The 24609-nt window shown below is 37.9% G+C and overlaps 1 protein-coding gene across 4 annotated transcripts in view; it reads right to left on the reverse strand.

The window, feature by feature from the left end:
• ESR1 (estrogen receptor 1) overlaps nucleotides 1-24609 on the reverse strand; it is a 162941-nt gene that overhangs the window by 23442 nt on the left and 114890 nt on the right. For all 4 annotated transcript variants that reach the window (XM_082277195.1, XM_082277193.1, XM_082277192.1 and 1 more), the window contains one exon: nucleotides 2675-2813. In XM_082277195.1, coding sequence (XP_082133321.1) covers nucleotides 2675-2813 — 139 coding nt within the window. The remainder of the gene's footprint in view (nucleotides 1-2674; nucleotides 2814-24609) is intronic.

Here is a 24609-nt window from a genome sequence, read left to right on the forward strand (position 1 = left end):
GAAATGTTATTTTTATGACATTTCAGATAGATTTTAACAAGACAAGGCTATATTTATCTATCCAAAAGGCAAAAAAGTTGTATAATAAAATTTGGTGTCAGCTAAGCTTTATGAACAGATGTATACAAATGACTACCTATATCCAAGGTCCTTGACAGAAAAGAATCTGTTAGAATCAGGATAAGCCTGAGTGCAAAAAAGGAAAGGGATGCTCAAATCAGAGAGGATGTCTGCAACAGAATGATCAGAGCGATGTAGAGGTGTGCGCAAAATGTGGCAAAGCTCTGTAATAAAAATACTGAATTTTCACTAAATATGGAAGTGTTGGACGGAACTCTGAGCAACCCCGTCTAGTGGAAGGTGTCCCTGCCCATGGAAGGGGGATTGGAACTAGGGATCTTTAAGGTGCCTTCCAACCCAAACCATTGTATGATTCTGTGAATGTTGCTACTACTGTGGTATTTGCCCAAATACTTGATGAAGTGGAAGGACTTCATTGAGTTAGAGAGTCCTTGAATCAGTGTCTGTCCTCTCAAACCTAACAATGTATTTTTGCTCTATAAAATTCTCAAAAGGCAATTCGCCTAAATCAAATTAACACATCAAAATATTGTTACTACTAATTAACTAGTAAATTAAGAATTATTTAACTGATTAGCATATCACTGCTTCCCAGAGTCAAGAAATTTATTATTTTACTATCTGCAAATATCCCTACCAAGTGGAGTGAGGCAAGTATATGATGACTTAGACAAATGTTTATTATTTGAAAATTAGAAGATGTATTAGATCTACACTTTTACAGGCTTGATTAAAACTCAGAAAACAAAGGGCCCTAACATAATATGTGGTTCTAGTCGCATGCAATTGTTTCTTTTAATCCAACAGTTGGCTTAAAATTGTGTGAATCAACTGCTCAAACTCCATTTTACTCAGAGCATGGGGATTTCAAGTTGAGGAAGACCAAAATTTCAAGTATTTCCCTAGCTCTTTGTTTGTTCATTTTTTTAGCTAAGATCAGGAAAAAATATCATCTGGCTATCTCTGCTCTTCAGTTTTCAGTTTTTTCTCACAACCTGAATTATGTAATGTGGAACAGGTGGCTTGGTCTTTAGAAGCTATATTGCAATTTATAGTAGTTTTCAATGAAATACTATATTTACTTTCCTAGCATAGTAAATTTTAGTTCTTCTGTTCACTTCAAATAATTTTAAAACTGTTGTGGGTTTTTCTGAAGACTATACTTAAATTTAGACAAACGTATTTTCTGTACATAAAATGAGAATGCATTTTATACTTATCCAGTTCCACAGCTCACAGATCATATGCTTACACAAGTGGAATAGGGTTTTTCCTAAGGCAATAAGTATTTCTCTATTACTATGAAATATTATATTTTACCCTGTTAGGCATTATCATTTGTATTTTACTAAAATGCTAGAAGTAAATCCTAGGGGTTTCTTTTTGCAAATAGAAGGTAGGGAATCAAAGGATTAACACTGCAAGAATGCAACTATAAAAACTCGGTACCCCACAGTCAACAGAACATGTTGATCATAAGACATTTCTCTGCTAATAAGAATTTTGATTAATTTACACAGCTGGTGGCTGCAGTAGCTGAAGGCACTGCCCTTGACTTTCTGTTGCCACCCCTCTGCCCCTGCAGCTACGTGATGAAGTCAGAGCTTGCCCAGCTCTCAGCTGCCTCGCTCCATCTCAGCTCGGCTCTTCTGCCACTTCCAGTTTAGAGGAAGTTGCCAAACTCTGCCCTGAAGTGACTGGTGTGCACACAGCAGCTCTCCCCGACAACTCTGTTATGTGGGCAGTAGTCTTCAGCTAAGAAGACCACCAGTAGCTAAGGTGACCCTACCTCAAGCAACTTTTCCTGAAAACTTTAACTGAAATTTGTCATGAAATTCTTCCCATGACTAGGAAAAAGAGACCTTGAGTTTACATTAAGATAGTATAAAATATGTTTTAAATTATCAGTCTTCCTGCTTTTATTGCGAAGACTGCCAGCTGAAATCCAGGATATTGTTGTATGGCAGAGATGCATATTTTTCTCTCTCAGAAATACTTAGCATATTAGCAAGACTGGCTAAAAAAAAGGCTTAGTGAAGGAAGCAAGTATGTGTTTGACATATTTGCCTCCACTTTTCACGAGGAAAGAAAACCCCCAAACTTAATATATTCTCTATAAATAAATAAGATTGTGATTGAGATTCCCGAGGATTTTCTTCCAAAAACTTGGCTGGCTGCTTGGATAAATTCATTCTAACTAAGAAAAACTAGGAGGATTTTAAATAAACAAAAATAATTATCTGAATTAAATTAGTAATGTTCAGTTTTTAATCTAAATTACTTCTGCAACAAACAGTACAGATTATAAGAGAAATTTACTGCTGCCTTTGAAAGAAAGTACTTCAAGCAGCAGATGAATTTCAGATGTGTTACTTGTCTAATAAATGACCAGTATCAAATTCCCGAGCATTTCTAGGTTTTTTAGAGTTCGTTTTCCAGTCTCACCTACTATAAGCCTGCTTGACATATGAAGGACTGTCAAATTGTAGTATCATTGAGATGATATCATGAGCTAAAAATTAATCTGAAATTAATCTAAAAATTAAGCAGAAATAAATTAACTTAAATAATTCACAGCAACATGCAGACTGACCTGTCCAGCAACAGGTTAGGTGCAAAGAAAAGCTTTCCTGGGTGTTCCATGGAGCGCCAGACTAAGCCGATCATCAATATCTCTAACCAGGCACATTCCAGTAGATGAACCTGATCATGGAGTGTTAAATCCACAAAACCTGAAAAAATAAAAAGAAGACAGTAAAAACACTCCAGTTTTGTAAGTGGAACAACATTATTCAGAGAACTAGGTTAAAAAGTGAATTAGAGCAGGATAATCAAAAAGAACAATAAAACAGACATTTGTTCTCTTTATATTTTGGGCTGAGTTTTGTCCACTGGGGTTCCATGCTAAAGAACAGTCAGAACTTTCTAGCCTACTGTTTTTGTGCTGGCTGTACCCTTCCCAAAAATCAAGGCAAGAGCCTGGACAGCACCTCCATCCCCACACCTGTTGCCAGGGGCCTGGGAATCCAGGTGCACGCTGCAGAAAGGGGTCTGTCTGCTCCAGCGCCACACGGCCTGGGGCGAGGTGGAGGCGAAATGGAAAAATCCCTGCTGCAAAATGAATTGACAGCTCTAATCAGCTAGCCCCAGGCCAATTCTCTTGGTGGAATGCTGTTTTACAGACTCAAGGACAATTCACCATACTGCAAGTGCAGTACCTGTATGGAAGAGGGACCAACAGAGCATTTCATATAAACCAGGGAGCAAATGCTTATCTCTGCACAATCAGAGTTCACTGACAAAACACCTGTTTGTATTCCTACTGGACTACAGAACATGGAGGAGGGAAGTACTTTGTATTTAAACACTAGAAACAACTAATGCAGAATAAGAGATGGCTTATAACAATACTACAAAAAATGAAAAACAAAGAATAATGATGAAGGTAGATATGAAACCATAACCACAGTGGTCCTTCCTGTGTTCATTTCAAGCAACAGATTGAATTATTCTCTGTTTTGAATTCTCACTTTTCAAAAATGTTATTTTCAATCCAAAAATATAACCAAAGTGGAGATTGCATAATACAATTTATTAGATCTTGCATAAGTTATTCTTTGAAATTAGAATTAACTTCTTAAAACACAATGTGCAGATGATGCCTTAAAACAGATCTTATTTCTCTTTTGCTCAGTGTTACAAGTGAAACACATTATTGAAACTTGCCATAATTTTTTTGGTAATTGTAATGATTTATACTAATATTCAGAATACAGGTTACATGGTAAACTACCTTACCAGCCCTAAAATGACTGGGATTTTCCTTCTGTGTTGTGTCCTCTCTACAGATATATACTGAGTCAGTTTTGAGGAATATACATGACATACACTTAAGTATTATCTTGAGAAAAAGGAAGAAAAAAGGCACATATTTTAAAAGTTAAATGTTGTGCTAGGAAATACATTTTTCAAATAAGAAAGAGGTAGAGAATAAAGAAAATACAGTTCATAATAACTGAGAAAATATTGTTAAGTTTGGTAAAACAGTTGTGGATATAATTATTTTTAATTAAAATATCTGAGAGAGCTAAGCAATCTAGAGATAAGAAATCATCCAAGAAAAGGAAACAGCTTTGACATGTTTGAAATAAAACCCACCTATCAATCATCGGAAGTGAATTTAGGCAGTTGCAATACCTGCTGTTTTTATGGAAGTAGTAACAATAGAGGAAAGAAATAATTGCTTTTTTCTGTATTTTTCCTTTATTACCAAGTACATAAAATTATTTTCAGACTTCAAAGACTGATGAAATGGCACTTGCCTGAGTCACCAAGCAGCTTGAACAATAGAGCTGAAACTTAAAAGAGCAACATTCTTAACTACAAAGCATTGGTTACAGCACTCAAGAACATAATTGGCAGAAAGAAAATGTCTGTATATGGAGAACAAATAATAAACACCAGGTTTCCTATTAAGTATTTCCTTAAAATGATAATACATAATAATTGCCTTGATGGCTTTTTAGGTGGCACTGTAAATTTATTATCTTGCTGTTGATAAAACTAGCTAGTTAGTTCAGCTGGTAAAACTAAATGTCCTGCCCAGAAAAGCTGTGGATACCCATCCCTGGAAGTGCTGAGTGCCAGGATGGAAGGGATTTTGAACAAGCTGGTCTAGTGGAAGGTGTCTCTGCCTGCTGCAAGGGGGCTGGAACTAGGTAGTCTCTAGGTCCCTTCCAACCCAAATAATTTGATGATTCTATAAAATAATAAATTTGATGAAACAAGGTTCCATAAGATATTTGATACTGTAAAAGCATGCAACACATTAACTGAATGAAAATACTTTAAATTTCACATTTCAGTATGGGAAAAGGGTAATGAACTGAACTGAAGTATTTCTTAAGGAAGGACATACAGTTTACTTCTTTACCGTAGATAATTTTTAATGATGACACAGAAAAAACAGAAGTCATAGTTCAGATGTTCTGTTGGCATGTGGGAAACATCTAATGAAGACAATGAACTTTATAAAAAGCCAGGGAAACTCTGAGAGTGTAAGAAAGTTGAGTTACCTTGGTGTTACACGAATCTGATAACCATCCTGCAAGTGGGATGAGAAGTTAGACTGAATGGTAGAGAAAGGTCAAAATGAATGAAGCACTGAAAAATATGCCCTCTGGTGAGGAATAAGAGAAATTTAGTTACTCTTTGGGAAGCTAAATAGTCTAGAGGGGTTAAAGGACTGCAATGGGTAAATATCCAGAGAAAAAGAGTAATGTAAAACATTACAAAGGATAATGGCATAACAGAGAGAAGCCCATGCTGGAAGCTAAAGCAGCTCCAAGTCAGACTGCAAATTAGGGGGCTTTGTTAACAAGAGTAGTCATTATCTAAGCATCACATTAAATTTCCTTGAATTTTCTCTCATTCGAAACATTAATCAAGATTTAGCGATTTTTTTAAGACATACTCTTATTCAAGCAAGTTAATTCAGAATAATGTTACAGAAGGTTAAATTAAATTATGAATAAATCATTAGTCAGTCCATCATGTAGAGCATGCTGCACATTAGTGTTGCTGAAATTATGTGTAGTTGTGCACATAATTCTCAAATTTCAGTACTCCTTTAATGTTGGAAAGTTTTGAAAATTATTCACAAAGTATTTTTTAATTCTAAATTTTTGAATACTGTGCTTCAAGGAAGAAGAAAGATATTCACTTCAGTGTTGAAAAATTAATTAGTTGCAGTTTGGATATAACCTACATCTCACTCCATATACCAGACTGACCAATTTCATGAACTTATATCAATCAATATCAATAACCTAGATTGCCACTAGTCCATTCTATCCAGCATATATCATATGTTCAGCAGGAGAAAGATGCTTAGAGAACAAAAGCCATGCCTAGACCTTGTTTTTCAAACACAGGTAAGTTAACAGCGTTTCCAAGTGATTGCCAACAATGAACACAAAAAATTGTTCCACAAATTCTTGTACGAATAAGGAAATCTGAACTTCTGAAAAGCCAGAATGATCTTCAGAGTAAATCTCTGTAACCTGGGAATTTGAGCAACACAAGGACTACTGGAAAGGGTATTCAGTAAAGCACACAGGCTTGAGAAAATTGGTTTATGCCCTAAATTGTTTGATTACAGTAAGGAACAACATAAAGCTCAGATGATTTTCATTTATTGCTAATGTAACATACATTGTGCACCCTTCACTTCTCTGAAATAACCACTACCAACACATGTATACATATGTGTATATATTTGTGTCAGATTTTACCAATCATTTTGAAACTAATAAATTCATCATTTGCCTCAGTGACTTTTGACCAAATAAGTAGCTACCTGTTTTATGAGAAACAATTTCCATAGCAATTACCATTCTCTGAGACCCAATATCCAGTGTCATTGCAGATTCAATCCTTCAACAGTAAGTCCTCCACTGGGCACTTAATAACACTGAGGATCATTATCATAATTTTACAGTTTCTCCTAATAAGACACAACTACAGGGTTTCCAGACTGCTCAAAATCAGTTGAGTAAAGGTGAAAACAAATTATAAATAAATCCTTCTTTTTTACATCTGATCCAACTCTAATCCAACCTATATGTTTATACTATATCTCCTAATTACCATGATGTGTGCCTAAAAGATGAATGTCAGCCAATTTCTGCAAGAAAATAAACATTATCATGTCATAAAGAATGACTCTGTCTCCAGATGCTTTGAAGGAAAGTAAAGTAAAAGCAATAAATAGTTTTAAAACAATAGCAACGCTCCATCTATCAAAGTATCCCATTTACAACAGCAATTGATACCAGATGTTTATGGCAAAGCATACAGCAGGAGAAGCATGCTTCTACAGGAGGTTTCCTCATGTTCCAGAGGTGTTGTAGCTCAGTCTTGCTGGAAATGGTCTTTTTGTGACTGATGTCTCTTAACATTTTCCCCTCTAAGTTTCTCCAGGTGCTTTCTGAACTGACTTAGGCATTTAATGCAGTTCCGGTATGTTTTATATTCTCTGGAGCAGTACTCTCCAGTAAGAAGTTTCACACTCTCAGTTAACACTATGTAAATAACAATCTCCTGTTGTTCTGAAAAAAAACCTCTCTGATTTTCACTTGATACACCTAATTATTTTATTGGAAGATTACATCATTCCCTAGGTCATCTCACTTCTCTTTTCCAAGCAATTTTAGTATATTCAGTCACTCCTCAGATGAAAGTTATTCTGTTCAGCTTTGAAACAATATTGTCCTTCTGGGATCATTTTCCCATTCAACTATATTCTTTTACAGACAGTGTAACCAGGACTTCAGACTGTTTCAGTCTGCCTTTATCTTCATCACATTATTCAACTTAGTAACATCCATAATTTTTAACGCTATTATCCACACCCTTTTTTCCAGCAAACTTATGAATATGTTGAACACTAAAGTCTTAAACATCCTGTCAGCTTGTGTGCTATGTATTTAACTTAATAGCAACAGAAGTTTTTGTAATACTTCCTATGACAAAAAACCAGGATCTTGAACAACACCAAAAAGTTGTGGGAAATCAGAACACTCCTACATTTTGTGTCTTAAATGTGTCCAGACAGACCATTGCTTTTTCTATCTTCATTCGGTGTTTTGAAATGTGGCAACAACCACTGAAAGAGGCTGTTGTTTGCAAATCAATACATTATCTCAGTCATGTGACAGTCGTCTAATAGACCACATTTGGAACAGAATGCTAATTAGGTTGGCAAAGACAGCAGGAAAGTAGCAGTAGGTGCTGCAACCTATTTGCTAGCAACCATCCAATAAAGGAACAAAAGAGAGAGGCTTGTATAGAGAAAAATATCTAGGTAGATGAAAGGCAAACAGCAAAATAATTCCTATGGCAAGTTCTGTTCCCAAAACAACAGCCATAGAGAGGAAAAACATCTGTTCCTCCTAACCTAAAGCACGCTGAAGGACCAATACCTCAGTCACCACTGTTTGATCAAGTGGTGAAATCTGAGCCTGTTTTAATGCCACGAGCTTGGTACCCAACCTCTCCACTTCAAACAGAGTGGTGAGACTGCATCTATGCATTTATCCAGCACATAAGATGATACTCTGTTCTGAAATTGCACAGATCACTCAGCCTCTTCAACCTTTAAGGCTGAGCCCTGAAACCTCTTAGTTAAGAGGTGGCTAAAACCCACACCTTGACTATAGCCTTGTCCGTACACAGAGCAAAACAAATTCTGAGGCCAAGTGAATCAGAGAACCACAAACACTGTTTTCCTTGAACCTCAGTATTTACACAGCTATTTCTATAAAGCTACTTATTCCTAATTCTTTCCACAGATCTTCAGACAAAAATTTTAAGACACTTTTATTAAGTTTTCCCTCCTAAGGGCACTCACAGTATGACATGGACATATTGGTTTAATTGTTTAGACAACACCAGTGTTTTAAAGCAAGACTTATTTTGAAAACCAAAGATCAAAGATCTCTAAACTTCAACATCTTCAATCCAAATATTTTGCTAGAAGGGTAGTCTTGTTATTTCATTTTTTTAAAAGGATATTGCTTTTGTTTCTGTAAGTGCGGTCAGAAAAAAATTAACTACAATTTACTAAGTTCCTGGGAGGAAATCTGAAAGGCAAGCACAAAGCAAGTGGCACAGTTTTAAGAGCCTCTAAGTACTTTGTCTGCTCTTTCACAATTCTCTATTTTTGCTGCCTGTATAATTATAATATAGCAGCACACCAATGCAAGCTTACACACTGTCTCGTCTGAGTGTAAACAGTCTGTCAGAAATTAAATTTCTTGCGATCAAAGAGAACAGCATCTGCTCTTAATTACTGTTAGTTCCTTTTGAAAATTATAATTCTCATTTTGCCATTTTCAGCTCTAATGGTTTTAAACTTCTTTCTGAAAAATAAAAATTACAATTTACAGGCATAAACTTAATACAGGTTAGAAAAGTTTGGGGTTTTGGACAAAACCCTAGAAGTCAGAAGGATGATGAAGTCCTGCTTTCACAGTCTGTATTCATACTGAAAGTCAAGATCAAGCAAGCTTTTGCTCTTCACCTCCAGTGTTTCCATCCTCCCTGACCTGGCCTTAGGAAAACTACCTAACAGTTTGGCAATTAAACCATCCAGCCAAACTCCCTACCTGACACTGTCCCCAGAACAGGATGCTGCAGGGATGCCACATTTGTCACTTTTATTTCAGATCCCATTTCTAGGAGCTGATCTGCTCTGCCTCCACTTAGAAGTTACACTGTGATGATTCTGAAATGCATTTCTCAGGTAAATGAGAACTGTTTCAGCTCCTTTCCAGGAATACATGAAGTTGTCATGACTTCACTCAATGCCTTCTGCTTGGACAAAAAGTACATACTTTTTCAAACCTGTCCAGTCCATATCTTTTCAGAATGAGAAGTCTAAAAAGTTCCTGAGGCCACTCCTGGTCAAGTAGCCAATTCCTTGTTCAGTACAGGAACCTCTCTGTCCCTCCTCAGGTACACACCAGTGTAAACTATGACCAAGCGCATGCTGCCTACATCAGATACATTAAATACTGTCCTATTTCAAGTTTCCTATGCCAGAGCGAGCTTGTAAATAAGTTAGGCAAGTAAAAGTTGATCTACTCAAAGCAATACTTTGCACCAAGCACAACTAGAATTTAGGGCCATGGAAACACTTCAGAGGTAGTGAGAGACGGTTGCCACTGGTCACACATACATTCTCTTCTCTTGACAAACTCTTGCCACATTTTTAGGAAATACTGATGCCTTGCCTGAGAGAAACATGAGAATTCCCCAGCGCAACACTAGCTTGGCTGGCAATGCTCCTAGAGAGATGGACCATGCACTGCCAGGGGGTCTGCAGGAACACCCAGCATGAGAGCCAGCCCTTAGCTGTGAAGTGCTCCTGTGAGTTTTCAGGACAGCAAGTTCTCTCTAAAAAGCAGCACAAGCAAATTATTCTGCCGGATTTATTTGATTGCCTGAAGATCTGTCCTTTGCTGGTGGATGGTCAGGCTGTGTGTCCAAAGCTCAAGACTTCCTCCTTGGAGAGAAGACAGGCTGGGTAATGTTGTGGCTCAAGCCCATCCCTGAGTCAGGACACAAACATACCCAGTGAAGAAGCAAAGTGCTGCCAAGTCCTGACTTTCTCACACCTGCACTGTGTGAGTCTTGACTTAAACACAGGGGGGTTTTTGCAACTCTTTCACTTTGTTAACCAAAGATTATTCCAGAAAGTGCATTAGCAGTAACCATTTAACACAAATACATTGAGGCCTTCCATCAGGGAACATAATAAAAGTAATTGGCACTCACATAGCACTTTACATTTCCAAAGGGCAGTAAAACCATTAAGTATTATTAAATGTATTTTATAGATAGAACACAGGGAGGTTAAGTGCCTCATCCAGGAGGAGGCAGGATTAGGACAGAGGTGTCCCAGCACACTCTGTCATCCTTTCAACCACGAAAATCTTTGAGTTGAAGACTCCTTGAGCCCAAGTGAAAGTTCAGTAAAGGTAAAAAAACCAGAAGCAACTGAACTTTTCTCATAGATAAAAAGGAAAAAAAAGCTTTGCGAAACTAGATTTGGGGGGGAAAGTGTTCAGAATGTGAGCAGAAAAGCAGGATGCAGGGAAGTACACAAGCATTAACTTTAATCAGTCTCACTAATCTAGTCAAGGTAACAACCTGTACAAAACAAATCTTAGGCCTAAGTTTTCCTCACCCTCTTAACAAGCAGTTTTAAAAGTTACTGAAATAAGAACAAATCTGCTAATAATAATTATAATGACAACTACTGGACAAGATTATTTTAAGTGAAGGCTGCCTGCCAGTTTGCAAGTGAAAGCTTATCATACTTGTAAAGCAAGAAGGGAGATGTACATATATTTTCTGTACAGAAAATAAGCTCTTCAACTAATCAATAAAAAGTGATGTTCATTATTAAATGAAAAATTCTTGCAGCACTATATAACAGTTATTTAAGGCATGTTAATGGTAATTCCTTCCTGGACTGTAATCCAGATGTCTGAGACACAGGGTACGTTTTGACAACACTAAGATGTTACTTCATGGTTCTTTTACCACTGAGAGCTGTGCCATTTGTCAGGAAGTTCAGGCTTGCAAATAAAAACCACAGAACACTGTCTGTGTATTGGGAATGGAACAGCAGCAGCTGTTCCCTGTGATTTTGAGTGTAGGAACACCCATCAGCTACATGTGAAGGCTTTTCTTTGAAGGTTGTCCTCTGAGTTTTTCCCTGGACAGGTGAAGAAAGACACTACTCAAAATTTATTAGCTGCTGACTAAAATAGAGGGTATGAGGTAATACATCTTTTATTTATTGTCTCTGCAACAGTTAATTACATTATACTAAACTTACACCAGTACTCAGGCCAGTTGCAAGTAGTTTGGAGGGATTTTTGGGGGATTTGTCATTTTTGTAAGAGGTCACAGCTATGCAAAATGTTTTCCATCAAAAGCAGATGGAGCTAAAATAATTTCTGGGGCTGGTTATGCATTCTTAACTGACTTTTACGAACTCAAAAGACAGACTCATAAATACAAGCTGTCCTCTCTACTTCATTCTTTCCCCTCCTCCCCTTCCCCACCCAACTGGGGCTGTCACACTGCTGGTCTCTTCTGCTGGTTTAAGTTTCCAGATAATTGATGAAACAACCTGTCAAGAAGGAGGAGCATGAAAGCAACTGATGGGCAGTTAGGGAGCACCAACCACCTCTGAGAGTTTACGCTTTGTGTAAATCTGCCCTAAGACTTGAGGTAACATCCAGCATGACTGGGATTTTTTTTGTCTGTTCAGTTGCATCCAAGACAGTATGAGGTTTTCAGCATTTGTTTGACCTCCTTACTAAAGTACCAGGCTACGCTCCAATCACAACCTAAACCAAATGCAACTGATGTTTTTGTGCTGTCAGAAAAAAATCATTTGAGGCAAAAGATCTCATTAAGCAATCACTCTTTGAGCAATCTCTTTAAGAAACCACAGTTTTCAAGCAAACATATAATCACTGGAGGGGGGAAAAAGGAGGCAGACTGAGGTAGACTTCCAGAGGTTTTTAAATGACCCCAGCATGCCCCTGCAAGGTTTCAGTTGTTTCAATATACAATTACTGGAGGAGAATTTTAAAACTAAAGATCAAAGACTTCCCACTTGTTTTCCTCTTTTGCAGAGTGCACCCACATGCTTTTACTACATCCTCTTACTACTTTTATAAGCACTCTAGCTGGCAAAGGCACTTTGGATGGTGCAGTACCCTAATGGTGTCAGTGAGAGCAGCAAGCCAGGGGGTGGTTCACATGGAGCCCTGACAGGAGCTGGCTTGAGCAGCATCGCATGCCTGGCCTTCACTGTGGCACTGGGAGACAGACCTTGCTAGAGAAGAGGCTCTGGAAAACCTCAGGGTGGATAAAGGCAATGCCACACAGTCGAATGGTCATAGCAGGGACAGTATAGGGATGGCAAGTGAACAAAACCAGGTTAAAGGGAGGCTGGAGACCTACTGTACCACAGGCAGCTCATTCTACTGTTCTGCATCTAATTTCGCCACAAATGTTAGGGTGTAAAAATATCTCCATTGTTACATTTCTTATCCTTTTTGTTCCTTTAATTATAAGAGCTACATGAAAGACCTAAAGGTAATCATAACACAATCAAGAACATTTTAAAAAAGAGATAAAATTAGATTTGCAAGATAACACAACCAATGGCCAGTTTCAGCCACTCTTCTAAACTAACATTAAGTTATATAAACTGAAATTAAGGATTAACCCTATTCTTTCTGACTTTCCCTAAAATCCTGGTTTTACACTTTTATTTCCAATAATTCTGTTTAATTCTTCAAGAGCTAAAGTTTCACTGTTTCAATCTCTGCCCATGTCTGGAGGCTTTAGAAACGTCACTTTTTAAATGTAACACTTTTTTTGACTGCAAAAGCTTTCACATGATGAAACTGGGAGGGCTATGCGCTCCCCTTCATTCATAAAATCCAGTGAACAAGGCACTAAGCTTTTTTCTTCAACCTCTCCCACTACTGTGCTCACCACTGAACCAACTAACATTCATTGGAGCATCTGGAATTAACAGAAAAGAGGATTATTTTGCAACCCAATGAAATAGGGGGAGAATGTCAAGTTTGTAGCGAACTAGAAAATTAAAACTGCTTCAAGACCACATATAGAAATGTGCTGCACCCAAGAAATAAGTCTAACTTAAGAGTTCATGGTCTGGTCATTCTTTATAGTTACTAGGATATAAAACTAGCTTGACTAATGCACCTGCATCCATTATATTCCTTCAGATTGTTCACTTTTGAAGAAGTATTATTCTGTCAATTATACTTATATGTGAGTAACAGAAGCTGTATATATGTGTACTTTAGCATCCATTACATTGCCTGGTACCTACATCAAAACAGAAACACAAGCACATATAAATGAAACACTAAATGGTTCTTTTTCCTCCTATTCCTTTCACCCCTACATGACTGGTTTTGAACAGAGCCCAATCTCCGAAAAATTATCCAGGAAATTGTAGGGATACATCAAAGAGAAGAAAGACAGCAAAATTAATTGCAGCAATTTCCTTTAACCACTACAAGAAGACTATTTCAGCAGCCGTGTGGGAGTGTCACCATAAGACAGAGCAAAGGAATATTTTGCAGGGAAAGCAAGACACTGGAATGCAGCTGGCAATTCATATTAATTTCTTTGTCCAGGGAGACCTAGTAAGTTATCAAGGAATATGTTTCCACAAAACACATCACTCTTGAACCCCTTTTCTTGGACTCTTCTTCAGTGGTTATCAAACCCAAGGCACCCTCAGGAAACTGTCCCACATTTCATGGAGTGGGCTCAGGTGTGCACACAAAACACAGGTGTTGCACTTGGAGAACAGTGACCTTAACTCAAGCTCCCATACTGCCTGCTGAGATACATACTGAGGCCAGAGCTCAGGGGCTGAGGTTGGGAGCACTCTGACAGAGCATTTTACATTAGGAAGTGACAGGCCGACACGTTTAAAACCCTCTGGGTAACACGTCAGATTTCACAAAATGAAAACAAACAAATAAAAGAGGCTGGTTTCTATCTGGAAATATGACGTCCTTGTCAGAGCCTCATCTTAGTTTTCAGCACTCTACCAGGCACCTAATCCTACTCAGCATTGAAAAATGTACCTAAACTTCTAGGAAATATATGACTCTTCTTCCCAAAATTGTCTTGATTTTTTTTTAAACAGGTGCCTGAAATATTTGACATTTTATTGAAGTCAACTCTTTCACATTGAAAAAAAATTCATTTCACCCAAAACAGTTATTATCTAGCAGACAGTTTAAAAAATTTCATTTTGTATGAAGTGAGAATGTTTATTTTTTAGTGTTTGTATCTGCCATGAGACAAAGAAACTATTTACACAACTCTAATGGAGACATCTGGAAAAGCTTTGGAACAGTGTACAAGCTCATCCAAAATGACCAGACCTACAAACTCTATTTGTCATCCTTTGACAGGACTGGAAAATTGCATAGAATCCCACTACATTAAAAAAAAAAAAAAAAATCACTGTAATGTCTTGTCAAAAGTTCAATAGGAGAAATTAAAGATTAGAAGAAAAATATGTAACTTAAAATCCAAAAAGTTTTCCCTGGAGTTATAATTTGATAATTTTTCTAACTTATAAAAAAAGTGGTAGTTTTCATCTTTCTTATTTCAGAAATTTCTTATTTATTTATTTTGTTTTTCTTTTTTTTTCACTTGTATATGAAATGCAAGTTTGACAGACTGCTTACAGATGAGAATAAAAACCTATCAGGAAATGGAGCCACTTCATACAGCTCAGACATAGTCTGGGAGACGGTTTTGTCAAAAGCATCACCATACTGATCCCCAAAGCACAGTTTGAATCATATAAAGAACATTTTTCAGGCTGAAGGCTCCTATCCTGAGAGGCAGAAGAACTGTTTTTGGTGAAGGAGCTTTGAGGCAGCAAGTATCACCTGATTGTTACCCAAATGGTGTTGCCCGCTTTTGATGATATCCAGAAGGTTATGGGTTCCTGTTATATACTTCTGCAGGTCATCTCTGTTTATATGCTCCCATGGCTACACTGGTACCACGAGGAGAGTTACCAGAATGAGACTAAGTCACACAGTAACTGCAATATGGACACAACCAAGATAGGTCACACAAAACTGATGTTGCACTATGATGGTAAAAGACAAACTTAAAAACAACTGAACAAGAGACAGAAAATATGAAGCAGCAGTGTGGTAAATACTTGTCAAGATGACACAGCATTCTAACTTTCATTATCCTAAATATGTTTATTAATGATCTGACAGACCAAGAAAGCAATGAGGCAGCAAAATATGAAGATAACAGAAAATAATTTAACTTAATCAGAACAAAAAGAACATGAATTTCAGAGATACTCAGAGAAGTGAGTCACCTCCTAACTGTTTGTGCTAAGTCTGGAATCAACCTAAATTTTAAGCATTTTCAGGCTGTATTTTTGCACAGGCAGAAAATCAAAATATGAAGTGAGAAAGAGGGGTGAACTTGGAAATTCAAACAAAAAGAGGAAAAAATCTTAATATTATTGTCTTACAAATACACAAGAAAAAAAGGTAATTGAGTGTAAAATAAAGCATCTACAAACACATTTAAATATAGTCCTACCCCAATTAAACATCAAGAAGCTGCTCAGAGACTTGGAAGCCAAGAGACTCTGAGGGTTCAAGAGGCTGGCAACAAGGGGGAAAACAGATCATCAACATTATACTGAACTAATTCTGACATCCCATAAGTGAATAATTTCAGTCTTCCATCTACATGAAATTAGCACTTACAAGTTACTTCACATTATTTGTAAATAAAATAAGACATGGAAAGCTGGTAACAGTTATTCACTGTCAGCTGAAGAAAAGCAGATCTGGATTCATCAGACTGCAGTGACGGACTTTTACCAAAACCTCTCAGAAGCCCTATTACTGACAAATAAGGTACAGAAAAGCTCATCTGGAGTATAAAGAAATGAGCACTCTGGCTGCACTGGCTGCAGAAACAAGGCAGTAAAGGAAATGTGTTTGTGTTGCTTGGCACTGTCTCATTCAAATATTCGAATGTGTGTCTGTTTGAACACTTGATTAGAAGTGTCCCCTTAAAAAAAAAAAAAAAAAAAAAAAACCAACAAAAACAACTAAAAAAGCCCAAAAAACAACCAAACTAAGAGAACAAGAAGAAAACAAACAAGAAGAAAACAAACAAAAAACAGAACAAAAAAACCTTACAAAAAAGTAGCATGTAAAAAATTCTGCAAAATATAAGCCACTCTTTTTTGCAAAGAGAGGCATACTGTCAAGGCATAAAACAGGAGCATAATGAGCAGTATAAAAGAAATAGAATATTTAATTCATATTTATGCCTGTAGGCTAAGAATTTTCAAATTGAGACTGGGGGAGGGGGAAGGGGGTGTTTCACAACAGGGATATTTTGTGTGCTGCATATCTTTTCCATGCAGCCGATAAAATCCTGAGACACCAGTTTAGGAATGGATTCACTGTGGCACACTGTAATAGAGTTCTCCATAACTGACACAAGGGGGCATTGGCAGAGTCAGTGTTCTCCTGTGGTAGAGCAACATTCTTCTCGAAAGTATAAAGGAACATAACCCTGCACGTTTACCTGGGGGAAAAAAAGGTTCATTTGGTATTCATATTGGAGCCAATGATCCTTCATAACTGTGTTTATATGAATACCAAATGGGGAAAAAAATGAAGTCATGAGTTGACAATTGTGCTGGATTTTCATGGGCAGCTCTTCTGTGTCAGCTGAGAACCACTCTGTGTATACTGGTTTTAAAAAGTGTGAGATGTTAACCAATTAATATAAGGGTTTAATCCCATCATCACCAAGTAACGTATACTAGAGCTTTCCTTTTCCACAGACATTGCAAAATCCCACCCTGAAGAAGACTAAGAGTCAACTGCAGATTCCAAAAGGCTGCCACATGCTTCTGTCACTTCTGGTCACTATTTACTAGCTGTACAGTGCAAACTTGGCCCAAAAAACTTCCAGAAGAATTTACTGCCTTCCTGGAAGAGAAAGACAGAAGAACAACTTTCAAAAATATGCACTAGAACTGGCAACCAGCCAGGCAGTCTTTGCCTCCTGGAAAGTAAAGCATCTTGTACCCCAGGGATGGAAGCCAACAAAAGACCCTCTGTGAACAAGGATGCATCTTGAATTAGGGGGTACTACCTACCTAACCATAAGCCTCCAAGCCCTCACAGCTATGGCATACCATTACAGAATATGTTGCAGACTAAGCAGGAACATGCAAAGTAGGAGCTGAACATCTATGTATGCAAACAGGATAAAGACTGTAAAAGGTGCCAGGAACTAGAAGATTCTTGCCCTTTGTACAGGAGAGACTGGAAAAGCCCTCTCTGTGTAAAAATAAAGAGAAATTAAACTAGAAGAAGGCTTGCTCTAGAGCTGTATGCTACTACTGGCAGTATAGATACATGAATATTTCTTTCCAGCACTATCACATCAATACTTGCCTATTCATTTCTGGTATACTGTCACTCCCACATTACAATTGTCTCAACTATTTTGCCATGAACCGGACTGGCGAACTCACACAAGTTATTGGCAACACAAAACACACACCCACAAGATTCATTTTTAACCCAGATAAATCCCTGTACTTGCACAGCCACCCCAAGAGAGGGAGAAGTAGAAAGGTAGGAACTGTTCTAGCCAGCACTGCAACTGGAATAAATACTTGTGAAATTACCATCTCACAAAGTAGGTCTAAAAATATGTGTGATATTCATAAGAAATAATGCCTTTGTAGCAATCAAAGGAGATTTCTGAAATAGGTCAGACATGCAATACTAATGTAATAGTTGATATTATATGGCGATATTGCAATTTTAGTGCTATTCCAGTCAGTTGTTTTTAATACAATGAACACACCCAGTTAGAGACTGTCCAGGGTTTTAGCAAACACCTGGCTCTCATGCCAGCAGCCTGTATAGCCACTTCTCTCTTTGCAGCCACGTTTTCTGAGGGATAGCAGCTGTTGCAGAAGATGCTTCATTAGACTATTGATAAGACTTAATATTCTCTAGGAACATTTTAATTAGCCTACTCTATCACTTTCATATCTTTGTGAATCAAAGTAAAATTAAATTTCTTGAATTTTGGTTTTCCAAATCAATCTAAACACTCCAGAATATAATTTCACAGGGAACACAACACATTTAGCCTATAAACTATTTTGAATGGTACTATTCCCTTTGTATATTAAACTTGATTCTGGGTCTTAAGACTTCCTATTGGATTTGGTTCCAAACCGAAATCCTCAAGCTGCAGAGAGAAAAATCACTGAAAATTCTGATGGCATGCATTTTCTTCTTCTGAGATCAGTCTGCTCGCAAGGAGTACCAGATACCTGTGAAAACCACTGGGTGCCTCTGACAGCCTGAGCAGTGCCCCTCTCTGGTGGGCAAAGGGAACCGGACACGGAATCAAAGTCAGGATCTTGATTCCTCCCTTCTGTTTCCAGGACTCCTCAAGAGGCTTAAGAAGCTTTAGGTCTAGACCCAGAGTGCAAGCAAAATGATAAATATTTCATCTCTATCTCCCTGCTCCAGGACTGTGGCAGACAGTGACATTTCTTACAAGGAACAGAACTTTACATATGGAAGGGAAGGCAATAGTTCCTTTTGGACACTCATAGGTGAGCACAAACTCCTGGAGGAACAAGGCAAATGCAGATTTCTCATCTCCCATTCCACTGTGGGATATTCTTTAACTTTCTTTCACCAGTTCAAATTCACAGCAGTCTGTAACTAGCATGCAGACAAAACAACATACTCTTTACATGCACAGTTCATTTCCTGGAGAGATAATCAAAGAAAACAAATGAGCTGCATAACAGATGTGTCCTATAATGCACCACTGCAGCAATACAAATGGGGTAAGAGCCCATCCAGAAGTCGCCCGCAATAAATCTTTCCTAATTATTTCTATGTAACTTAAAAACTCCTATATATCTAACGTGACGTTTTAGTGAGTGACTCACTTGAACAGAAAACTAATACACACTATATTAAAATAACCTCTAAACTGGAATTACAGCTGATTGTACTCAGAGATGTAGCACTAGAGAGAACCTAAAAGAATTAGGCTGAAGTTACTAAACATCAAGCAAAAAGGGCCAATTTGTGTGAATTATGAGAACAAGAAACAATGGATATGTGCACATGCACATACGTATCACATCAGTGCTTTCCAACAATCGCATATTCTTTTTGTAAATTATTTTCAGAAATAAATAAATCAGGAGGGATCATTACTTACTGTTTACTTAGAGTAGAAATTAATGAGCGTTTCCTGGAAAGCTCCAGGGTTCAGCATAGCTGAAGACGCTAAGACAGATATGTTCATCCAAGAGTGTAAATTACTTATCAGCTAAAGAAAAATAGCAGGAAATGTTTTTTTAAAAGGATCATATCTTTTCAAATAAAATATTACAGTTTAAATATTTAATTTCCTAAAGTTTTGGCTAAAAATATATAAAGATTATTACTCTGGATGCTCATTTTTGCCTTTTCATTTGCCAAGACGAACAGAATTTCATCTTCAGACACTTACTATCAAGTGAATTTGTATATTATTGAATGCCCAATGAACTCCAACATGTAAGCAGTTCTTGTTAAAAGAATGTTAGCTCCTTCTTACCTGTTTGGTGTCATTTTTCATCTGTCAATATATGTCAAACAAGTAAAAAAGATTACTCATAGTCAGGTAAATTTTGGTTACTAAAAATATTTTTTTGAGACAGCTTGTTGGGAAGCCCCAAAATTCAAAGCTTTGAAATTCAAATATTTCTTACTCTGAAAAGGCCTGAATAGGGCCTTGCAACAGCACTCTGGGTCTTGATTTTAAAACCACTGCGTACAGATGGAACTATGACTCTATAACATGTGGAATAGCAGTCTTAAAAAAATTCTCTTGGTTATGTACTTCCATAACAGCATAACCAGCTGATGTACTCTTCAGAATCTCTCTTCTTCTGGACAACGAAATAAAATCTGGAAAGCTACAGAATTAGCTTTAGGAGCTTGCAAAAACACTGCTAAGAATGAACAAAAATATATGAAATGTTGCAAGATAAGTATTAGAAAACTCTCAAGGATTTATTTCTGAGCTCACTCAAAGGTTTTATAAAAAAATATTCTAAGTGTTTCTCTAACTACTTTTCCTTTCCTAACTCTGTTTCCCTTGATTGAAATTTTATGCAAATACAATGATGCAGTTTGAACACATTCTTGTAACGTCTACTGCCAGGAAACTCCTGGGGAAAGAGTGGGACATAAAGCTCAAACACTATGGCTTGGAAGATGAAATGGGACAGAACAGTGAGTAAATCACATCCCAAGGCTCTTCCTTTGGCCACAGGAGCAGGCAACAACCAGACCCTTCCACTTGGAAGAGCCCCTGAACAAATCACCGCTTTCAGCAGGAGCCCCAGCAATAAGTAAGAAGCCCAGTATTGAGCTGTTGAATTTACTGTTGGCTCATGTGACTGATTCACAGCATCTTTTTCCTCTGGTCCTCTTGCCTGTGTTCTTTCTTGTCACAGTTGGAGGCTCCTTGTTGCTGATCACCTTGTCCTGATGTATTTCTCTCCCCTTCTATATCCCTAACTCTAGGGCCTCCCTAGAGTTTGAAAATCCTTGCATTAGGGTACCTCTTAAATTTCCAGTATCAGAGTTGTAATTCAGACCTTGATACTTCTTTCTTCTGTTGTAATTTCCTTCCGGTCTTCAGCTAGTGAAATCTCTACCTGTATTTTTGTTTTGTTCTGTATTGTGTACGTTCCTTTACAAGCACTTCTTCTGAATTGTTCCTTCTCAGCTTTGGCTTTTTCCTGTCTGACACAAGCTCCTGATGCATATAACATCTCCCTGAATCAGCACCTCCACCCTGTCTCTCAACAGCAAACCCCTGTGTGACATTGTCTCATCTTTTTCTCATATTAGAAGCACTGTACAGGAGGAAATATACCTCATTCTTTTCCTAAAAGCACTACAAGACAATTCTCGAGACAATTTAAAAAGTTACTTGTAAGAGAGGCATTTTCTTATACAGCACCTAGAACCTGGAGGAGGAGCAGGAGGATGGAAAGGAGTGCTTTTTTGGTTTTGCAAATATAGACAAGAAAAACTGAAGATGCTTCCCAGACTAAGAAAACACAGGGATGGAAAGCTTTAATTTCATATTCAACGATTTTAATTTTGCTGCCCGTTATAAGCATTCCATTGAATGATACATCTCAGTCTGATGTTCGAATTCAAATTGTGTTTACTTTATTCCACTGTAAGGTTTGATACGTTCTCTTACATTCATGGTAATTAATTGAAACTTCACAGAAATTAAATTAGCAAAAAGCAGCGATAAAGCAAGATCCAGATGCCTATTTTAATTTCTCTTTTGCTTACAGATTTTCTTCCCCTAAGAAGCAGGGGAGCAGAGAATATCATTTCAACAAATTAAAGAGATAAGCAAAGGGGTGAGTTTTTTAACATTTTAGAAATCTCCACATCAAGGCTGTTAGGCAAAGGAGAAGAGATGATAAAACAGCTATTTTAAAAGAGTTATTAAAAATTATTACAGGAATTGAAAGCCATTCCTTTTTTAAATAAGCGTAAATTACTGGCAGGAGGATCACTGCCCTTAGAAGCTCTATAAACTTTCCTAAACCTAAAGGGTTATAAACACATACCACTCTCATCCAAGATTCCTTCCACTGAAAGCAGACTTAAATTTTTTTCAAGGTTTGGTGCCACTAAAGTGCAATATAAAATTGTGGCTATTGGCCTCTTTGCACACCGTTCCTAATTTAACAAACAAAGCCATTTAGAAGGTCAAATAGGAAAACAGTACCTTAATAAAACAGCAACCTCTGTGGCTTTGAAATAAAGAAAGAAAAAACAAAAAAAACCCTCAGTGCCAAAATGCTTATCTCCTCGGTTCATGAAGCCATAAAATAAATACAGCACCGTGAATCATCTCAAAACTTCAAAGCTGGTATGCCCAGTGTACCATTTTAGGGCTATTAAATTGTACAGCCACTGTACTCGTAGTAAATAGTTAAACGAAATTGTAGCAGCACTGCCAAAGATTTCTCCCTTGCAACAAAATTTCCTTAAAGCTACACTCTTCACCATGAGCTCACTGCATAAGCTCGCAAAGTCTGTTACCACCTCAAGAGATTCTGCACCAAAAATGTGTAGTTGATTACACTGAAAATGCCAGCCTCATTTTGAAAATACAGTACTCCATATATGACATTAAACTATACACACAGTAAGTGAATAATGAAATACAGTAAGTTAATTCCTTTGACATAACAGCATTTCTGTAGAAAAGCAGAGTAATGATTTTGCTCATTTTATCAAAGGCCATTTTGAAGGTGGTACTGTATCCCCTGAAATGTTATGCAAGTCCAGAACATAAGAAGGCATATCTTTCATGAATATGTGATTCAAAAACGAATGTTCATCTACGCTGATACCTTTCCTACATGTGATTTTTTGTAATTTGTCCCAATTAAATGGTAAAAGGCTCAATTTACATGTAAAGTCTGCCCCACCACAATCTGTTGGCATCCACCTCATGTGCAGCTGTCAGCTATTCCAGCTGGCTGGGGTGATCAAAAGGCACTATCAGTGTCTTACAGAGGCCACCTGGGAGGACTGAAGCCTAAATCCCCATCAGGCCATGTAAAAAGTAAGGCATCCTGAATTTTTTGTTTATGTCATAGGACACTGTAGACAGTTTTTGTTCATTTAATCCAGCAAACCCACTTGCATTAGTGGCCAAGGTTTCAAAAAAAAAGTTAAAACAAGCTTTTCCATACTTGGCATATTATGAATTGTACTGCCATGGGGGAACCTGGTTCTGACCGCAGATAAAAATCATGTTATATTTAAGTATTGAAGATGTTTTTTGAGGTTATGCATAAGAAGCTGCCAAAAGCTCTTCTTTCCCCAGAATCTGGTTAACATCACCAAGTTTGCAGAGCCAGTTTAAGCAAGTTTGAACTAATGCTGAATTAGTGGCAATAAAGTTTGAGACCAGTTCTTACCTTCCCAGTCAGGGCATATCTGTGGGGATTTGTTAATCCATTGCTTTTCCTATTTTACATGCTCCCCCTATTCCCTGCCCTAGCCCCAGCCACTCCCTCGGTTTCTCCCTATTTGCTCCTGTACCCCAACCCCGCCCAGGGACCGCCCCCAGGCCCCTGACAAAACCACCCCGCACCCAGACCAAGAGGTCTCTCTACCTCTGAACAGCACAGGAACAAGATGTGATTAAAGCCATCTCAAACCCTCATGAGAGACCCTCCTTCATCACCACTGCGTTGTAACACTGCTGGCTGCCGGAGGCAGATCGCAGGGCTGTCCAAAATGGACTCTGGGATGCGACGAATCGCACGGCCCTAGGAAACCCCACTGTGCTCACAGGGAGCTGCAGCCTGCTAGGCAGAGTCCAGCGGTTACAACACGTCTGCAAAGATACTCATCTAATTTTGAAGATTGTCCTCAGCATGTCTTTATAACAGATCTCTGCCTACATGATTCTACACAGTCCATCACAAATTACATTTTACTGCTCCGTATTGTGGAATAGTTTGACTCTTATCCAGTACATTACTTAGCTGTTTCTTCTTCCATGCCCACCTATTTATATCATCAGAAAGGCTGGCTGACCAAAAACTATTCTTTAAAGCCTACACAGCAAAAAAACTCCAAAAATGTCCCTGAAAGTCTTTACACGTTTTTGTAAGCTGTATCTTCATTGCTTTTCTGCTCTGTGGATATCAATTTCTTCCTTCCTCAAATAATGTAGTCGTTTGGATTTCAGTAAACCTTTTGATACTCTCCCACAGTATCCTTCTGGACAAAATATCCAGCACAAAGCTGTTTTCATACTTTAGTTCAAAGATGAGTAATTACTTTCATCACTAAAAGGTCATTTCATTGATCAACATGCAAAAATAAATATATGAGGATGTTCTTCCAAAAAAGTATTCAGGCTTCACTAACCAAGTAAATTGTGGGGTGGGGAATAGGCTAAAGTGTATGTGTGTGTTTTCAGGGATTCTACAAAGGAATTGATTCAATTATTTCATAACATCATGCGATGGGTGAGCACCTGGCTCATGGGTTGGGCACAAAGGGTTATAGCAAATGGGGTGACATACGGCTGGTGACCTGTCACTAGTGGGGTTCCACAAGGCTTCATCTTCTTCCCTGTGCTCTTCAAGATCTTCATAAATGACTTGGATGCAGGGTTGGAAAGGATAGTGAGTAAGTTCCCAGATGATACAAAACTGGGAGGAGCTGTTGACTCCCTTAATGGCAGGGAGGCCCTGCAGAGAGACCTAAACAAGTTAGAGGGCTGGGC

Source organism: Coloeus monedula (genome assembly GCF_965178545.1).
Source record: "Coloeus monedula genome assembly, chromosome: 2".
Taxonomy (NCBI): Eukaryota; Metazoa; Chordata; class Aves; order Passeriformes; family Corvidae; genus Coloeus; species Coloeus monedula.